This window comes from Montipora foliosa, chromosome 11 (assembly GCF_036669935.1).
Source record: "Montipora foliosa isolate CH-2021 chromosome 11, ASM3666993v2, whole genome shotgun sequence".
Classification (NCBI taxonomy): Eukaryota; Metazoa; Cnidaria; class Anthozoa; order Scleractinia; family Acroporidae; genus Montipora; species Montipora foliosa.
The window spans coordinates 19683875-19700074 of record NC_090879.1 but is presented as its reverse complement, the minus strand read 5'-3'; the positions used below and the strand labels follow the sequence as shown (position 1 = coordinate 19700074).

Sequence of the window (16200 nt, the reverse complement as noted above, 5' to 3'; positions counted from 1 at the left end):
TATTGGAAAGATACGCTACTGCACGCTCGCTTCCTACGTTCCTCCAATCAGTTACTGCTCAAGGTTCCAAGTACTAAGAGTAAGTTATAGAGACCGGGCCTTCAGCATGGCTGCCCCTAAATTGTGCAACTCTATACCTTATGAAATAAGAGCAAGTGAGAGTTCGAACAAATTTAAATCCAAACTGAAAAGATAACATTGATTAGTGGCTTTGTCATGGCTTAGGTTTTTATACAGTTTTGGACTTAGCTTTGTATCGCCTTGGCAAGATCAATTTTATTGTTCCTTTCATTTTTTATATAATAAGTATGGTAGTCTCTTCTATTTTTTAAGTTTTTGCCAACTTTTTTCGTAAGATGTAGAGCGCCTTAGAGTCTGGGATAAGACGCTCTATAATACATTACATTACATTCGGCACCGTCCTTAAGTGCGTGGGATTGGCTCAAAATGCATTTTAAATAAATGTGATGATCTCTTATTTCATTGGACAAGTGATAGTAATTTGTAAAGGAAATGAATATTCAATACTTGGGTGAGTTCAAATTCAGGTAGACCTTTTGAACGCGGTTTTGGCTGTCAAGTCAAGCTCTTCCCGGAGTGAATGTCTCTTTGACAAGTGACCAACTTTGGATCTACGTAAGTTTTTCCTCTTTTCGGTGGCCCTCCCCTGGTAAGCCGAGTCTTTCTTTCGCTTTGGTTTCATTCTTGTTGCCTTTCTACTGGCAACAAACGATTTTGGGCATGCTCAACAAGCAAAATCTTTGTCAAAAGCACTGAGCACTAGAGAGTCCGGAAACGTGTGAAAACAAGTCCAAAACGACTGGAATACGGTACGTGTGGACGCGTATATTTTTGAATCCGAAAAAAACATTATGGAAACGTGTGGACGGGGCCTTAACGTGAAATAGTTGAGAGCAACGGTGGCACAGTTGGTAGTAGTGCGCGGCCTTGGTGCAAAAGGTCCCGAGTTCGATCCCCGGATCTCACATCCTTGTTTCGACTTCTTTCCTTTCAGTGTAGCCTAAGTAGCTTTAAATACCCTTAAAACGGCGCACTGATGGAAAGAGGGGGGTAAAATGAGCGCACGGTCGGCTTCCTGGGAGAATACTCTCTAGAGAGTAAAGGAACTTCCGACGTTAAATAAGGTGTACCTTTACCTTTACCTAGTGTGGCTGATTCGATACGGCATTACCATGATCCCAGCTTCTCTTGTCTCACTCATCTGCTGGTGATTGCCCTGTTACCGTGGGAGCATCCTCAAGAGTTATTTGGGTTTCAAAGATGAGCTCAATGAGTTTAATGTCCTCAACATTACAACAATCAATTTAATCCTAATAACTCCAAACGCTTATTATTAGAACATTTCCTGGGTTGATTTAACATTGACAACAATGAAAACAGTACAAAATTGGACAACACTTGACAGTAAACAATTCAATGCATGCACCAATTTTCTTAGTAACAAGTGACCTTAAAGAAAAATGAATGGTTTACTCAAGGTAAAGCCAGTCCGGGTTTTATTTTAACCGTCGCTGTTTGCTCTCATTTTGACCCATCTCTGAGCTTTATTGTTAGACGGCATTGTTCAGTTTTACTTGCTTAATTTTTAGTTTTTGCTCTCATCGCACTGAGGTCTTTGTTCAGAGAGTTTTTGTTTTTAATCACGTTATGGTCCATGACAGCTGCCGCTTTCAGTGTGTTATTAGTTCCCCCTCCTGACTTATGATTGCCACCGATCTCAGTATGTCGACCCTTTTCCCTGTTATTTTCGTTTTTCCTCTGTCTGTACGTCTGCGTCTTACTGGCTTCATTCTGAATGCCATTTATTTTTACATTGAGTTGGTTCTTAATCTTATGAATAGCCAGTTTTGGATGACGCGATAGGTTTTTACTGTCAGAAACCGCTATGCGAGGGATATCGTTTCTTTCTCTTCCTCCTTTATTCGTTTTTCTCTTGAAATTTTTTCCAGAAACCATCACATTTTGGTCTACGTGAGATTTATTTGGTTGGTGACCTTCGATCTTACTTTTCGGAATAGTATTCCTATCAGAGATTCCAGGTTTTCCATCTTGGTGACTGTTTTCATTTAATCTGTTCTGTTCGTGTTTTCGTATCGCCTTTCGCTTTTCGTTTGCGAGCATATTATCCTCAGCCACTATGGTTTGCACTGTCCGCAATGTTGGATCGTCCTCAACAGAAGGAAAATTCAAATCTTTGAGGTCTTCCGTTACCTTGGAAACGTCGTTGCCAGGAATCCAGTCTAATCCTAATTGAGGTTGTATACTGGTCTTGGTAGGGTTTGAATTTAAAGGGCTTTGTGCATGTGCTTGCAAAGGTCGAAAGTCCCAGTTGTAGCTACTAACAGTTTCATCTGTGATTGGTTGTTCTCGAATGTTTTCAAAACCACCATTGTCCACAGTGGTGGGCAGGATTGGCGATGATTGAGGAAAGTCGACGTACGGATTTTTATTGTCGGCCTTTTTATCTAGAAGGTTGGTTATTGGTGGTGTCATGAAAGACTTCAAATTTTCTTCCTGTTGATGGATAAGGTGATTACCCTTTCCAGTTACATTTTTCATTTCACCCTGATTAGTCTCAAGATTTCCTTGGATTTTCCCCTTGCTTACACTTGCTTTTTGGGTTCGGGCTGGGAAAGTACCAACAAAATCTGAATTATTATCGTCATCTTCCTTTCTTAATCTCTTATAGTAGCTGTTCAGAATCTTTAGCAAAGCTTTGATTGATGTAGTAATTTCTCGTACTTCTGAAGCTGTTGGAAGCTCTCTTTGCAGGGTGGGTCGGCTCGGGGTTGCCACTGGAGATGCTGATGACGCTGTTTTTGATGCAATGATCTCCGTTTCTCCCTCCGTGTTAGCACTCGTCGTAGAAGTTAGATCCGAAGCAACTGGTAAAACTTTTTCTTTGAATGATTTTGTCTGTGCACTTTCTAAGCCAAGCCTAACAGATAAATCTGAGCCGGTGGAGCTTGAGGAATCGATAGAGTGTACAGAACCCTTTTGATCTGAATCAGCTATTCTGCCGATCGCATTCATTTCCAATCCTAAGGGAAGCTTACTTACAAATGCATTTGTCTGTGATGTCACCCCTACTTCTGGTGGTGACTTTGGCATGGTCACTGATGGCTTAGAAAGATTTGGCTCTTTCAAATCTGTTACAAATTTTGAAAAGAGAGCGGGAATATCGCTTTCAAGGAATAAATGTTCCATATTTTTGGCAGACGTGGCGTTGATTTTGCCGAGTGTATTTGATTCCTGAACGTTAAGCTGATGGGGAACTTTAGTACTTCGGAATACAGTTTGTTCCTTTGGTTGTTCATGATTGTGAGGCAATGGATTGGGCGGTGAATCATCCAGTGTTTCTAAAGTAAACGTTACCGTCTGATCCCCAAGGTCGTCGCTCTGATTTTTGTTGCTTGTATTGTTTTTCATGTTTAAATTGCTTGTTATATTTCTTGGCACCGCATGAGCAGATGAAGAGGAGCCAAGCAGCTGTTGTGCCGGACGTTTTACAGAACTATTTGTTTCATCTGGATGATCATTCGGTGCTTCCAACACTACATCCGCTAAAGAATAATCACTGAACTTATGATCACTTGGCAGACGATGCAGTAACGTTTTGTCCCCACTTTCATCAATACGAAATTTTACGTTTTTACTTTGCAAAGAGCCTTCCTGATCGGCATCATTTTTATCTAAGAAGCTGTCTGTTGATGCCGACATCAAATCACTCCAGTTGGGTTTCTCTTTGGAGTACTTCTCTCTCATTTTGTTTTCCTCTGGAAAAGGCTTGCGATCGGCGCCTATTCCTATCGAAAGGCTGTTAATGAGATCTTCCAAGGTGTTATTTCGCATAGTTTTTGACACATTATTTGCATCATAAGTAGAGAACTTAAGTTTTCCTATCGCTAACTTAAGATTGCTATCATAAACCCTTCTTGAATCATTCCTTACGGTGTTGTTTCTCTCCCTGGTGCTGTGATTCAATTGAAGCAACCCTTCCTGTTCAGTTGTCTTCACCCCTTGACTATATTTTGCTTGATCTCTTAAAATCTTCTCCACAATTTGACTTCCCAAATTTGCAATGAATTCGTCCTGTGGATTATTCTTTTTGATCCTTCCACCCAATAGTACTCCTGTAAAATTGGTCAGTGTATCAGTGGTTACATATTCAGTTGAATCACCTGTGGAATTTTCCGTCTGGAATCCTTGACGCTTAGCCAGTACTCTAAGAATGTTATTGACAGCCTTGGTAAAACTAATTTTATCAGCTGGAAATGAATGGTCAAGGCCATAGATACCCTTAGAAGACTGAGAAGAAGATGAACTATTTGTCACTATTGGTTTCAAAACAAGCGAAGTTGCTGTTTGATTTACACGTCTTGATAGTGGAGTCTTTAGAATACCCCTGCCTTGCAAAAAAAGGGATACATTTTGTGCTATCTTTGTGAATGGACTTCCGGTGCGATTCCATCGGTGAACCAAATCATTTAAAGTGCCTGTCCTCAATGCATTATCTATAAGCGTAAACAGAATATCTTTCAAGCTATGCACTTCGCCATTTTTAAATCGGATGGAAGCCCCCGGATTAGAATGATTTCCTTGAAGTGTTGCTACTTCCTCTCGTGTGTGTGCCTCTTCATCTTGAACCCTGGTTTCGCCCAACAGGAGTGGTAACCATTTTGAAGTTGGCTTTATAGTGGCCTTGCGTTTTCCCGTCATATTCTCTGACATTTCTATAGCTTTGTTAACTTTACTTTGCAATATTTCCAGGTCATGCGAGCTAAACGATTTTTCTTCGTTAGAGTGTACAGTGTTTTTCGAATCAGCTAAAGCGAGAGCATAGCTTTCGTCAGCTTTCTTGTCAGAGTTCGAGTGACCGTATCGCCTGGATAGAAGAGATCCCAACATTTCTACATCTTCATCAAATACATTGTCCTGATGATGATATTGACGATGATGACGATTAGGTATGTGATGGTCACTTTGCCTTCCACTGTCATTTTCTTCACCAACACTCGATGGTACCGACTGATCCTTTGCGTTGCCTTTTGCAATTGGTTTGTCTTCTGATGACAGTTTAACTGTTAAAGCATCTAAAGCATCGCTTAACGTTTCAAGTGTAGAAATTTTTCGAGAGAGTTGTGAGAGTTTCTCCTTGTGTTTTTCTTTTACTGTTTGTTTCCTGCTTCCTTTTGTTAACCCTATGATTGAATCAGCGTCATTTAAATTACTTTGTGTGTGGTCTTCATTCTCACTGTTCTCATTCAAAGCACTTGCCAAAGCATCCAGTGAGATGATTTTGTTTCCTATAGAAACAGTCGGCGAAGACACTTTGTTCGTATCACCAGTACTTTGCTTATCGTCTTGTAATATTTTATCAGCATTCTGATTCCTCAAATGACTGCTTGCATTGGAATTTCTCGCTGTACCCTGTGAAGAGGGTTGCCCCAGTAAACCAGAAATGAGATTGTCAATCATATGTTTGTTCGGCGGATTTTGCGTGGGCGGGGATGTAATGGGTCGTCTGTTCGATTCAAAATGCTTTGCCATTAAGTTCTTGTATGAAACATCGGAAAGCAAATCTGGGCTGGAAAAACTATTGCCGAGATTTTGACCAAATTTACTATTGAGAAAACTTTGGACCAGGTCTTGTGTGCGATCAAAAGACGATTCTTTAGGCTTTGTCGAGACAACGGTAGGATTGACGGTTGTCTTCACGTTGTTCTCACTTTTTGGCATTAAAGATCCCAAATTGTTGTTATGGATCAAACTTTGCAGAGTTGAGAATGATAACATGCCAGTTTGTTTGGTGAGTTTAGGAGGAGGAGAAAGATAATTTCCAGTTTGCGAAGGTGACTTCACTGTCTTTCCTGGTTGTGAATCCTTCGGAATGGGGAGATTTTCCCCTCTAGATGTCGAATTATTCAATAGGTTTCCTTGGCTACCCTCTCCAAGGAATTCAATGATGGGCTTTAACGTATCTGAAGCCTTTCCCTGAGGAACCGGAAGCAACATGCTCAAGTTTAATTCGCTCATTGTTGGTTGTGGCGCTGGGGCTGTGGAACTTGAAGTGAGATCCAATGGTGAATTGATGGCGTCATGTTGAGGTGAAACGAGAGGATGCTTTTCACTGTCACTATGGGCATCTTCTGAAATTAACAAGCAATAAGATGACAAGATACGGGGTTATTTCATTGGTATGTCTCCTATGGAAGCAAATAAAAAAGGAATCCATAAACATTATTATACTTGTTGAACTATTGGCTTTTTTCAATATATTCCTTCACCGTTATATCAGCCTTGCTCTTTTTAGCCTTTTATAATATTTAAATCGCTGATTAAGGTCCTACCCTAGGATCCGATGCGTCTGTTTTTTTTACTCTTCTCCTCGTTTAGAACGTTGTTTTGGAACGCCAGGAAAACTACTTAATCCTTTGTTTTTATGCTAATCATCCTCACTGGCCTCGTTTATTTAGCACGAACAAAATTCAAAAGAATTTTTGTTCCAAAGTGAGGCTAGTGAAGATGATTTCCGAATACGGTCTATGGTTACAACTTAAAATGTCGAATTTATCTCGCGTGACACAAGAATTGTCTTTATTAGGTAAAACGGTAGCAAGTAAGGCCAAGAGTGAATTAGATAAGAGTGTTGTTATGGCATGGGTGGGCTCCCCTGCACAATTACATGTGATTCTATTTTTAGAATACCCGTTCCCGCAAAAATCAGTTATCATGTCCCTGAAAAAATAAGGCAGAAGCAGTCACGCGTGACATGGCTTCTTCTGATTGGTTAAAATTGGCGGCCCTTTGCTTGTTTCGCGCGCAAGGAGTTTTGTAACTGCGCTGAGGCAAGACCACAAAGTGATAAATCAACACTCTCATCTAATTCACTCTTGGTAAGACTTTGACCAATAAAGATGATGCCTATATATGTTGTGGTTTAATTTAATTTTCAGTTTAAATTTTGTCAAACCGGCTTATTTTTTTCAAACCAGTTTGCTTTTTTTTTAAACCAGTTCAATTATGAAACTGAGATGCAGGGATGAGAGCAATCGCCTCCGACCAATGTAGTCCAGGTTCGATTCCCAGACTCTGCGTCATTTGTGGGTTGAGTTCGTTGGTTCTCTCCTCTGCACCGAGAAGTTTTCTCCTGGTACTCCAGTTTCTCTTCTCCTCAAAAACCAAAAATCTCCATTATTTTGCCCAACAGCATGTTCGGGTGATTGCAACCATGTCATTGATATTGAAAGGTGCCTTCCTTGATTTGTCTGGTTTGTTTTACCATTTCTTCATTGTATTGACTCTGTTCTTCACGTATCTTCTGGTGTTTGGCTACTCTGTCAACAGCTTCGCATGTACACTGATCATTGTCTAAATTGTTTTACCAGAGGCTAGCTCAGTGGGTTCCCTTTGACATTTAATGTCTTCATCAGTGTTCTAGTGGTTCTCACGGTGGGCCGTCATTCCGAAAACCGCTTCCTGTGGTGTTGTATTTATTGCCCTGTGGAGAGTGATGTTCACACTATATGAAGCCTGCATTGTGTACTCGCACCATCTTTCAATGTTCTTGTTATTTGACCCCATAATTATTGACCTCATATTTTCTTTTCATGTTTTTTTGCTTCTTTCCGCAAGACCTTGAGTGGTTGGAGTTCTTGCCGCTCCATGGGGCAGCTTGATTTGATTTTCCTCGCAACATGATGTGAGTTACGCATTGCAAAATTCACCTCCATTGTCTGTAAGGGTTTTTTTCGGGTATCCATAGGAACAGCAGTACTTCTTTATTGATCTTTATAGCACCGAGAACTTCATCTGCTAATTTTGCGTGTAAGGGATGTGCATTGATGAACTTTGTATGATGACCGATAAGATTAATCACCCACTTGTGAGGATTTCGACATGTGCACGTTAATTTAAATTAAAATGACGGTGCTTGTAATGGTTTGGCTACCTCTTTGACTCTACTGGTAATTGGTTTGTGTTCTGCATGCAGTCGACATAAGCTCAAAGAGAGGTTAATAACCTTTTAGGTAACCTCAGCAAAGTCACAGTTCTTTTTCACCCAGTGTTCGGTCTCAGTTTGTCGCACTCTATGTGCAACTCTGCTGTGTGAAAACAAGAGATTTTCATGAAGCGGACTCTTGGACGAAAGAACCACCTTGTTGTCACAAGTACTGATTTGGTTGTTCGAATTCAAACTCCACTTTTTTCGCTTGATGGTCTGTACCTCTGATGTTGTCACGATCTTCTCAGTTCTATCTGAATTCTTCTTTTCTGTAGCGACGAGATGTACTTTTGCTCACTCATAGAAATTGTCGTCTACGAATGAATTAATTTCAGATTTACTGGTCTTTTGCTGTTCTTTAATGCTATCCAACGCCGAAAGAAATTCCATGATGTCTACACAATTTGGAGGGAAATCGTGGCAGTTTGAAGCCATAGTTCGTAGGAGATTGTGATGAAAAATAGGCTCTGTTCGGTCTTGTGATTATGCAAATCACTACGAATGTTAGTGGAAGTGTGGGACGCAATAACAATTATTCGTAAACGCATTTATGGTTTGGACATGTAACTAGTTCTCGGTGGCTCAGTAGAGAAAGCTATGGGATAGTAATTGGACGATACATCAAGAAAAGTGGTTCGAACTCTGGGAGAAAGGTAAGTCATATTGTAAACAGTAAAATTGTAAGTAGGATTTGTAGACAGGGGGTGGCAGTAATAGTACTTGGGGTATGGCTAATGTTGGAGTGAGGATAATCGGGAAAGAAAGGAATGTACCATGCCATGCACCTTCTTTTAAACCACACCCCAAAAAGATAAAAATCCCTTTTCAGACAGTTGATAAATAAGCTGGTTTAAAATTATATCCCTGGTTTGAAAAAGTCAAACTAATTAAAAAAAAATGAGCTGATTTAAAACGAAAATTTAACCTAGAAGAAAATGAAACCACAACATATACATGGGATACAATTTGATGAAATTAAAGCAGAAAAGGTAAAGCGAAGCCTAGCAACTTTATATTAAAAGGGCCTTGCATAGCCTTTATAGCAAGCGTTTTCGTGGATTTCAGACCGCAAAAGGTATTTTCGATATTTTGGTTGCGTTAAACATTTGGTGAGAGCGATGAAAGGTCATGAAAGGAAAGGAAAGCAATGGAAAGGAAAGGAAAGGAAAGAAAATGAAAAGAAAAGGAACTTTATTTAAGTGTGTAGTTATCTAGCGCTGGAGCACTAATTGACTGTAAACTGGAATCAACAAATTAACGCTAATCAAGCGAAATGTTGGTTTTTGAGGAGAGGGGAAAACCGGAGGACCGGAGAAAAACCTCTGTCAGCAGAGTAGAGAACCAACAAACTCAACCTACATTTGACACCGAGTCTGGGAATCGAATCTGGACCACATTGGTGGGAGGCGAGAACTCTCACCACTACGAATCTTCAGTCAGAAAAGACGACCACAAAGCAAACAAAGGCGTAAGGTTGAAATGGGTGAACTAACCCACACTTGCATCTTCATGAGGCTGACATCTGTAACTGATAACAGCGTACTTATCCATTCCTGGACAGTGATTTCCACCATGACTCAAGTGTTGATCGTCCGCAGTGACAATGCAACTCCCTTTACCAGAACATCTTGATTTCAAAGCCAATACACTATCTGCTGAGTTTGCGCAAGTGAAAAACTTCCCTAAGGGTGTTGGACAAGTGGAGGGTGAATCTCGACCCCAATACACTGACATAATGTGAATCTTCCATCCCTGACCGCAGGTGAGTTCTGTCGTCTCGCCATTACACAGAACAAATTTATGTTTTTCCGGCATACATGTGTATTTGACAGCCAGGTACTTGTTTACACCAGGGCAATGTTTTATCCCTCGAGGTTGCAACACGGTATGACTTGCAGGAATCTCGCAATATTCCTTGTCATCACACAGATTCCTCACGATTGGAGTTGTTGTGGGATCGCTTTGGCAGTTTGTGATTGGATCTCCATCTTCAGAAGGACAGATGGTGGAAGAAAGGCGTCCCCAGAAGGCTTCCTGTATTGCTATGGTTGATCCAGGAGAGAAACACTCCAGAGATTTGTTCTGACCCGCGCAAACAACCACCGATTTTTCTGAAATAACACAAGGGATAGTGAGTCAAACTATAATCCTGTTATCAAACAAGAGAGAAAAAACCCACACAGTTGAAACATTAATCTGAAAAGAGTATAAGAATATAATTTATGCAGTGTTCACCGACATAGTCCGTGAGCGGGTCAACCTTACTAAATGAAGAAGCTTGTGTAGCAACAAACCTGTCTCGAGGTCGATTTCACTTCTTGGCCGTGCGCCTGTTTGTTGAATTTGCTTTCGCACTGTCGAATAACACAAAAGAAATGTTAAACAAAACAGTCACAAATAAGGATTGTGCAAAAGAGTCTTACGTTTAGGGTGGGAAACACGAAAGACGAAACGTACTAAAACTGTGAGTCATTGGTTTTACTGACCCCTTTACTGATTTTCTAGTTACTTCACCTGGGTTTATAAGCGCGGAAAGAAGACAGTAACTTCAAAAACTGTATGTTTGTGTTCACAAAGTAAATCTTACTATCTGACCGCATTAATTACTTTGATGTGTTGTTTTGAGATCATCGTATTTACACTAACGAAACAATCAATGAGGTGCAATATCATAAGGGAAAAAAAGGGAAATGTATTATTTAGCATTCGTTAAATTTAAGTGCTACTCCTTTCTCCATTTACTAGTGATACGAGATTTTTCTCTCTTCTATTTCATAGGAACAAAGGAGATCTCCCTCTCTTCTTACCTGATAGCTGATCAAGAGTACCAGTTGTTACCGCGACATCTATCAATAAAGCAACAAGAAACCACAAAACGATTACGGAATGTTCCTTCATTCTCACACCACATCCTTCTACATAATCTCTGGTATATTTCCTTGCAAAAAAGCCGTACTATTTCCGATCTGAATGTAAAGATCTACATATCATTGTGAGATTTGGTGGATTTTCATGACCTCGGCACCAGCTAAAGGTCAATTTGTCACAAAGTGCTTAGCAACAAAGTTTAAGTCTACAAAGCTCTTTAAAATATTTATGATCTCAACATAAATTTTCAGCCTCCCGCAAACATAAAGCCCTTCACTTCCAATCACAAGGAATTCTCCACTTTGGTTGGTGAGCGCATCTGTGAGTAGAAACTAAGACAAATCGTAATCATTGCGAGATTCCAGCTCTTTTACTAAAAAAATGTTTGAAAAAAAAAAAGAAATTTATAAAAAGATGGAAGGAATCTGCAAATCTAGTGATGCACATGTGCAACTTACTCAGTACTCCTTTTTACGAAAACGGATCAAATAATTTGCAAATGATCATAGTGGACCGTGTTTGAGTACCCTGACTTTTGCCGGTTCATGGTTAATAGCCCTGGGGAACTTGTCGTTCGTCAATTGAAATGATTCTTTTTTTAGTAAGAAAACACGAAATCCTTGTCTTGGGTGTTCACATTTTAACTGAAATCTATAGGTTTGTTTAACCCTAGCCCGTTCTGGGTCCATGACCATGACGAAAACGAAGATGACCCTTCCTGCTCTGACCCTATATACAGGTGACGTCTGAGTTTCCAGCCTTTCCTGTTGTTTTCACTTAGAAAGAGCACAGAGCATGGAAACGGTATTCCTGTCAAATTTCACTGATACATTTGAACAGGAGGTGAAAGAGAGCACCTTCACTTATGACTCTTTGTTGTTTGAATATACGTGAAGTGCAACAAATCTTTCGCAAAACGTTGAAGTCACCTGGGCCCAGTTGCATAAACACGTCGTACTCCCTAGTACTAGTACTAGTACTAGTACTAAGTAAATACGCGGACGTTAACTCAAGCGTAAATCGTACGTCAATTGCACCAGTTTGGGCTATGCTTAACGTTCAACGTTGCCCAGGACTAAAACCTACGCCTTATAGGGGGTAGGCGTAAGCGAGGCGTAGTATGGTCGTAGCTCTCATTTTAACATTTCCAAAATGGCGCGTATGATGTTCCTCATGCAAATGATGGGAACTCGACGTGCTATTCGAAGAGAACGAGTCTTCCGTGAGCGTACAAACCCTTTGGACTCTCTTGATGACCTCAGTACCGTTTGTACCTCCCGATATCGACTTCACCGACTGACTGACCCTTGTTATTTGAAACTGGCCAAATAATTAGTTTCACAGTATACAAAGTAGACGTTCACCGTTCTATGCAAATTTGTAAGTGAACATCAGGTGATATTAGTAGCTTCCAACGTCAAGCAGATGCAACAGACATCAACGCCTAGCTAACGACGGACATAAATTCGACGTAAGTCGGGGCTAAGAACATCGGGCGTACAGGAAACGTCGGGTGTAATTACAAGTCCCAGTCGTACGACCACCTTTTATGCAACCAGGCCCTGGAAGCGCTATGTGTCCATATTTGCCTATCTTACCCAGTTCCAAGAGAAAGTGAGAGACACACAGAGGAAATCTTCGAAAATGTGAACCTCACAAAAGATTTATTCATAAATTCATAGCTTCAAATTTGAATATATTGCAATTTAAGATTACGTAGTTATCGCGAAGATGATATAAACAGACGTCCACGTTATATTTGAATCGCATACCGATGCGAACTATTCAAAACCAACGCACCTTGTCTACCTCTCTGCCAGTTTATCCATCTCATTACAAAATAATAACAAAAGGCCCGGGAGGAGAAGAATGCGCGCATTTTTCAATTTTATTCAATGTTCAACCCTCGAATATAGCGTTTCGAGCGTTCGGATTTATTAGCGCACTGATTAGCGAGATTATTGGAGTTTGAACTCGAAAACGCACTATAAAAGGTGTTGTTCGTCAGGCACATGTCGATGATCTGTCTATCAACCGTGGACGCAGAATTCTGCGATAATTTGTGCAAATATGGGGTACAGAAGGCTACGGACTCTGTGTTGCTGTGTTGCAGACACTCGATTGAAACTCGCTCTATCAGCCGTGCTTGAACGAATTGGAACAAAAACAAGAATCTGAACCGACACCTTTTATTAGTGCGTCTTCATGTTAAATAAAATCATAATCATCATATTCACGTTTGTTGGGTGTAATATGGGTGAAAACCATCTAGGCGCTACTGACTTGGTTCATGGAATGATAATTGAAAGAGAGAAGGAAGTGACCCTTGCCCTTATCTGGGCAATTTTAGCAATTGTCTCATATAGACACCTGAAAATTTCAGTTGGCTCCAACGGAACCCAGCAACCTTGCGATGCCCGGTGCAATGCTCTACCAACTGAGCTATGAAGCCACTCAGTTGGGAGCAAGTCAATTTTTTGGGCTCATGTGTTCACGTGAAAGGCCTCGATGAATGAATTAATGTATATTTAGAGCGGTTTTCAATTGAGTGTCGAAAGTAATTAGCGAATTGCTTTGGTTTTTCATTTACTTCACTCCGTGATTGGTTCAAAGTTCTCGCGCCATTTTTTCAACCAATCAGAAGTGAAACCAAAACCAATTGTGGCTTGTGCGGGCACCTTTTCCCGCGCTTTGTGTCGGCTACGTGTAATTACTTCGAGTTTTGATTGGTTTACTGGATTGTCCACGTCCTCCCTGTGATCGGCTTTCTTGGTCAAATCATGTAGACGAAATATGCAGGAAAGTTTCCTCAGCTATAGGAGCCTTAAAACGAATACGGCACTTTATCTCGGCTAATACTGCGCTTCAAATTTATAACGCTTTAATATTACCTCATTTTGATTATTGCAGTCCTGTTTGGGACTGCTTAAGTGGCCAGTCAAGAGATAAGCTGCAAAAATTACAAAATCGCGCAGCTAGGGTAATTACTAAATTACCCTTTGATACGAACTCCAACCTCCTTCTCGATAGTCTTAAGTTGGAGAAGCTTTCTCTCCGACGTAAAAAACAGAAAGCACTAATTATGTATAAAACAATTCACGATCTTGCCCCGGAATACCTTCAACGCCTTTTCAGTCAACGAGATGCTGAATATAACTTAAGAAACTTAGAAGGTAAACTTACTCTACCCAAGCCAAATACTAATTATTTGAAAGGAAGTTTCTGTTATAGCGGGGCCTGTTTGTGGAACAATTTGCCCCAATACTTAAGAAATGCTGACTCTATTGGGCAATTCAAACGCACAATCAAGCAAGTATCTGACCTATCGGATTCCCACACGGCAATCATGTAAAACAGTTGTAAAGCGTTTTTTTCCCCTTTTTTTTAGCTTAACTGATGATTCTCCGTGTTTAAATAAAGTTTTACTTACTTACTTACTGCTACTTACTTTGGTTTTGGTTTTACGACACTCATTTGAAAACCGCTCTACTATATCAAATGTATATTTATTTCATTCATCGAGTCCTTTTAAGAGAACACATGAGCCCAACAAAGTGCATGACCTAGTTCCAAATCAGTGGCTTCGTAGCTCTGCACCGGCGTCGCAGAGAGTTCGAACCCCGTTGAAGACACCTGAATTTTTCAGGTGCCTGCTATAAGACAAAATTGCTTAAATTGTTCAGATAAGAGCGAGGATCACATCTCTCTTTCGTCTTTATCCCTCCCCTTCTGAAATACATTTATTTCAATCATGGAATAAGAATTGCCAAATATCCTAAGAAAAAAAAATTAGGATTGTGTCAAGGACAGGATCTGTTGGTTTGATTTGCGAAATTTTGTGCGTTATGATTATACCAGGACATTGGAGTATCGTGTTTTCGCCTTGTCAACGCTACAAGCGTGACAGCTTTGATTTGAATCTTTTTTTCCTACATAGATTAAGGACATGTGTGCTTTAAAACTGAAGATAAAATGGATCTTTTTTTATCTTTTGGCTACATACGTAGTTAATCCAGTGAAAAAGCGGGACACGGTATTTATAGTGTTTAAAAAGTAGATCACAAAATCGTCTTGTAAAAGCAAATTCCGTCCCTACGATTTTAGAGCTCTTTTATACGATTTCACGAAGCACACGTGCGTACACCTTAAATCGCATGATAAGACTAGTGTTCATTATTCAAAACTTGTTGGAATCAAGTTCCCGGCCTTCGGATAACGAGAACTCTTCCACTGAATATCGCGCCATTTAATTAATGGTCAACTATTTACAAGACCGCGGATCTTTGGGTTCAGTTCTTTCTTCGTTATCCTTTTCCAAGTCAAGGCGAGTTTCCAGTGCCAGCAATCCCGAGACCCAGACCATGAACGTTTACTGCTGGTGATTTCTTCTTCTTCTCTTCCGCAAACTTGTCCTTTACAACGGCTTTTACTTTACCAGATTCTTGAGCAGATTCTTTTATATTGGACCCTTTCTCTTCGTTGACGGCATTTTTAGCCTCGGCTTGATTATTTAGCGACATAGCTTTTAATGATACTTTTTGAAGCTTAGGGTCTCCTACCTGGACTGTGGTCGGGAAAATTTTATTGTCCTTTTTTTCCGGTGCGATAGGTTTTTGAGCAGGTGTTTTTTGGTTTTCTTTCTGTTTTTCTGCTGGCCGTAACTTTGACAGGGCTTTTATAGCAATTGTATTGGACGCGTTTTTCTGGCGTGGAATTGACGCTCGTTGGTTTCCAGTCCCTGGTGGTGCGTCCTTTTTTATGTGATGTATTCCTTCAATAATCATACGCTCAATAGCTTGCGCCTGTTCATCTGTCAGCCCATTGTCAGATCCACCTTCCTCGTTATCCTGTGTTTCGGCAGACGCCTTTATTAAGTTATTGATCTTTTCTAGAGCTTTCAGTCCTCCCATTCCAAGCCGTCCAATATTTAGGTTTTCCCCAACAACATTGCTGCCGTCCTCCGCTGGAACTTTGACAACTTGCCCGCCGTCAAGTTGCTTCAAATCACTCGCCACATTTTGGGAGGGACCTGGGTTTGGCTTACCGACTGGTGGTTCGTCGTTCTGAATGACGTCTTCTTCAGTCCCTGAAAATGAAAATAAAATGCGGAAGACGTGCACTGTTAGCAGTCCCCTCTGTGACGGCAGAGACATAAACATGCGACCTGACATGGTGATGACAGAAAATGATAAACAACAAACAAAACAACGTCACTTAACAATGTAGGGCCAACAAAAAGTATTTGGTGAAGTATTACTCGCTGCAGTTATGTCCAGAAATGCATTTATAAATGGGCCATTTCCGAG

General features: G+C 40.5%; 2 protein-coding genes across 2 annotated transcripts in view; both read right to left on the bottom strand.

The window, feature by feature from the left end:
- Window positions 1-1283: 1283 nt before the first annotated feature.
- Window positions 1284-11038, bottom strand: LOC137975552 (extracellular matrix-binding protein ebh-like). Its single transcript, XM_068822667.1, has 4 exons — window positions 10834-11038; window positions 10321-10380; window positions 9520-10137; window positions 1284-6170 (listed from the first exon to the last, which is right to left on the bottom strand). The coding sequence occupies exons 1-4, from the start codon at window positions 10922-10924 to the stop codon at window positions 1600-1602; spliced, it is 5340 nt and encodes a 1779-aa protein (XP_068678768.1). The 5' UTR covers window positions 10925-11038; the 3' UTR covers window positions 1284-1599.
- Window positions 11039-12547: 1509 nt separating this feature from the next.
- LOC137975664 (uncharacterized) overlaps window positions 12548-16200 on the bottom strand; it is a 10670-nt gene continuing 7017 nt past the window's right edge. Inside the window, exon 5 of the mRNA XM_068822816.1 lies at window positions 12548-15980. Coding sequence (XP_068678917.1) covers window positions 15214-15980 — 767 coding nt within the window. The 3' untranslated portion in view covers window positions 12548-15213. The remainder of the gene's footprint in view (window positions 15981-16200) is intronic.

What these genes read in the sequence shown, in the direction of transcription:
- LOC137975552 (XM_068822667.1), bottom strand. Translation starts at nt 10,924, where the DNA reads ATGAAGGAACATTCCGTAATCGTTTTGTGGTTTCTTGTTGCTTTATTG. An exon ending in TACTCTTGATCAGCTATCAG is followed by an intron (nt 10,381 to 10,833) that starts GTAAGAAGAGAG and finishes GTTATTCGACAG; the next exon opens with TGCGAAAGCAAATTCAACAA. An exon ending in TGAAATCGACCTCGAGACAG is followed by an intron (nt 10,138 to 10,320) that starts GTTTGTTGCTAC and finishes GTGTTATTTCAG; the next exon opens with AAAAATCGGTGGTTGTTTGC.